Source organism: Propithecus coquereli, unplaced genomic scaffold (assembly GCF_000956105.1).
Source record: "Propithecus coquereli isolate 6110/MARCELLA unplaced genomic scaffold, Pcoq_1.0 Scaffold79, whole genome shotgun sequence".
NCBI lineage: Eukaryota > Metazoa > Chordata > Mammalia > Primates > Indriidae > Propithecus > Propithecus coquereli.
Window position 1 is genome coordinate 6,715,022 of NW_012154062.1, and position 3,098 is coordinate 6,718,119.

At 45.3% G+C, this 3,098-nt stretch overlaps 1 protein-coding gene across 1 annotated transcript in view; it reads left to right on the forward strand.

Moving 5' to 3' along the window:
• The window catches only part of DOCK5 (dedicator of cytokinesis 5), a 173,760-nt gene that overhangs the window by 145,911 nt on the left and 24,751 nt on the right, over positions 1-3,098 (forward strand). The window contains exons 44-45 of the mRNA XM_012662922.1: positions 1,218-1,301; positions 1,894-2,031. Of these exons, the coding sequence (XP_012518376.1) occupies positions 1,218-1,301; positions 1,894-2,031 (222 nt within the window). The remainder of the gene's footprint in view (positions 1-1,217; positions 1,302-1,893; positions 2,032-3,098) is intronic.

Sequence of the window (3,098 nt, forward strand, 5' to 3'; positions counted from 1 at the left end):
GCCCGGCCCTCCTCGCATCTCTTCACCTGGTGTTCTCCCAGTGCACACGTGCCAGTCCCCAAATTTCCCCTTTTTATAAGGACAACAGTCATATTGGAGTAGGGATTCATCCTACTCCAGTGTGACCTGATCTTAACTCATGACATCAGCAAGGCCTATTCCCCGTATTTTGAGGACACAGCTTTCAACCCATGCCGTCTGCCCACAGGTAGCATTTGCACGCGTTCTGTTTGCCACACAAAATGAGCCGGTTACTTTTCTCATTGTAGTCTGTGGTTTCAGGAGTTCTTGGGTTTCATACGATGGGGCTTTGGCTTTCACAGCAGTGAGGCAGAAGAGGGAAGGGAAACTTTGAAGGTTGGTCTTGGAAAGCACTTCTAGAAGAAGGTTAAGGTCCAGGGAGGAAACCTGTGACTCCCATCTTAGACTCTGTTGGAAATGTTTGCTGCAGACTTCTATTTTCTGTCCTAATGAATTCTGTCTTTAAAATTCTGTCCCCTATATAAGGCCTGTGTTTGGAATTTAAGTTTGGGTTTTATTTCCCTGTGCTAGGGCCTTAGCTGGAGGGGCCACGAATGTTTATTCACGAACACGGTCCTGACATACAATGATAAGGCCAGCCAGCACTTCATGCTTTTAAAATGTCTTCATATCTAGGCCTCATTTTGTTTTCAAAATGACCTTTGGATAGGTGATTAGCAAGAAAGTACAGATGTTAACATTCACTTAAGACAGGGGAAAATGTGATACAGCCCTTATCACATGGAAGAGCAGAAAAACTATCAGCTACATCTCCTGCCTGGTAACTTTTTGCTCCTTCCCTTATAACATCTGTGCGCTTAATTTAATTAGTAACCTTAATTCAGTTATTAGCTGGTTGTCATTTGGCCTTTTCTTACTTGATTAGTGGTTGTGTGTGTGTGTGTGTGTGTGTGTGTGTGTGTGTGTGTGTTGATTATTGAGAATGTAACCTTGTAGCAATTTGCATGATTCTAGAAAGACTGCAGAATAGCACATACTTTTTAAAATTGTCTACTCTGATATAAGGGCTATCCCAGGAGAGGAATGAATTTTTAGTTAGACATCCCTGGTTTATCAGAACAGAAGACATTTTTCACCTTTCCAGGCTTTCACCCCTCCCCTTTTAGGGTCACATGCAAAAATAGGAATGTGTTCTAATTAATTCTAATTAATACTTGCACATGCTCTGCTTTTAGGCTTTCTTTACAGAGAAGTACTTGCAGGAGCATCCTGAAGACCAGGAGAAGGTCGAGCTGCTGAAGCGACTGATAGCGTTACAGGTACCAGGGGCAGTGTGGGGGTCTACCATGTCCCCCTGGGCTTAAGTCTGCAAGCCTACGTTCAGGGTTATTTTCTTTGTCTAACACTTATGGAACCGCAACCTATCTATGCATTTGTTTGCTTGGCAGAGTGACTTAGGAGTGGCATCTGATTAAACTGCACGGGGTTGACAGGGGCCTTCTTAGAGCTGGCGTGAAAGTCCATCCATTGGTTTCCTGGCCTGTTTCTAGCTCAGAGATGTCAGCCTTGTTTTTTCCTCTCTCACGGCTTCAGGGGACATTGGTAGAAAATGCAAACATCCAATTCAGCCTCAGGCCCAAAGCTGTCAGTCGCTCACCCGCAGAGGTGCCAAGGGCTCTGTTGGGTTTGCCCCTCAGCCCTTGCACAGTTGAGGGCCGACTGTAGCCTTGGTGTGCGGATTTCTCCGCATCGTTGACCGAAGTCCGTCCAGTTCACAAGCCCTAAGCTGAGAAGTGGCCTCACTGGATGGTGCTGTGTGTTCTAGCCCCCACCTTGCCCTTCCCCAGCCCCCAAATGCAATGATCCCTCTTCTTTAGCCGTGTTTCATTCCTTCTGTGCCCCTCTCGGCAGATGCCGCTGCTGACAGAAGGGATCCGCATCCACGGGGAGAAGCTGACGGAGCAGCTCAAGCCGCTGCACGACCGGTTGTCTTCCTGCTTCCGGGAACTCAAGGACAAAGTCGAAAAGCTCTATGGGGTTATAACACTGGTAGGCTCGGGCTAAGCAGCCTTCTTGCTTTTTCTAGCTTCTTCGGCCTTTTATGACATTGATCAGTTTTGCAGACACCAGATGAGCTATAATAGCTTAGATACGGCATGAAAGTACCGGGGCAGGTGAGAGAGAGCACGCTCTGCTCTTGATGCCTTTGAGCCGTCTTTGAGCTGGACAGAGCTTCTCAGACTCTTACAGCCACCAGAGCCAGCTGGAGGGCTTATGACAACACAGGTCGCTGGGCCAGATCCCCAGGGTTTCTAATTCTATAGATCAGGGCATGGGGCCCAACTAGTTATATCTCTAACAAGTTCCCGGTTGATGTTGAGGCTGCTGGGGCAGCCTCAGCCCCAGAGTTGCCCCAGATGTTGCCCCAGATGTTGAGACTGGGGCAACACTTTGAGAACCACTACCCTAGAAGCTGAGGTTTTCCTAAGCCTAGACCCTGGTTATTCCTGTCCTGTCTAGCCAAATTCGTATGGTTTTTGCTGATCTTAAAAATATCATCTATTTTGATGAAAAGTTAATAGTGTTAACACCTTTGAAGGGGAGAAAGAATTATGAATTGAATTTTTCAATGCATATAGTTGATTTCATGATTTTTTTTTTTGACAGCTTTAACATTCCTTTAGCTTCACTGATCTCCTTTTTGTTTGAGTTCACCCTCTTGTCTTTAATTGTCTTATTCTTCAACCCCTGGTTTTCAAATTCCTTCCTCAAATCAAAGCTGTGAGTTTCTTTTTATGTTCTCTTCTCCCTTATTCCCACATATCCATCTCCACTGCAGTTTCTGCCACAGTATCTTTTTAAACATCTTTTTCAGAGTTCATTCTTGCAATCCTCCCAAGAATTTGCCTTCTAACCTGCTGCTCGTTAAGAGGTTTCTTCTCGGAACATTTGTCTCTTTTGCACACAATTTCCCAGAAAGCAAAGACTGATTTTGACTTAATGAGCTTAGTCATGATTAGATCGAGGCCAGTATTAGTAAATTTAATACAGTGGTAGCTGGGGGTAACACTACTTGTGACATTTCTTGTGAACCTACATCAGTATTCCAACACCAC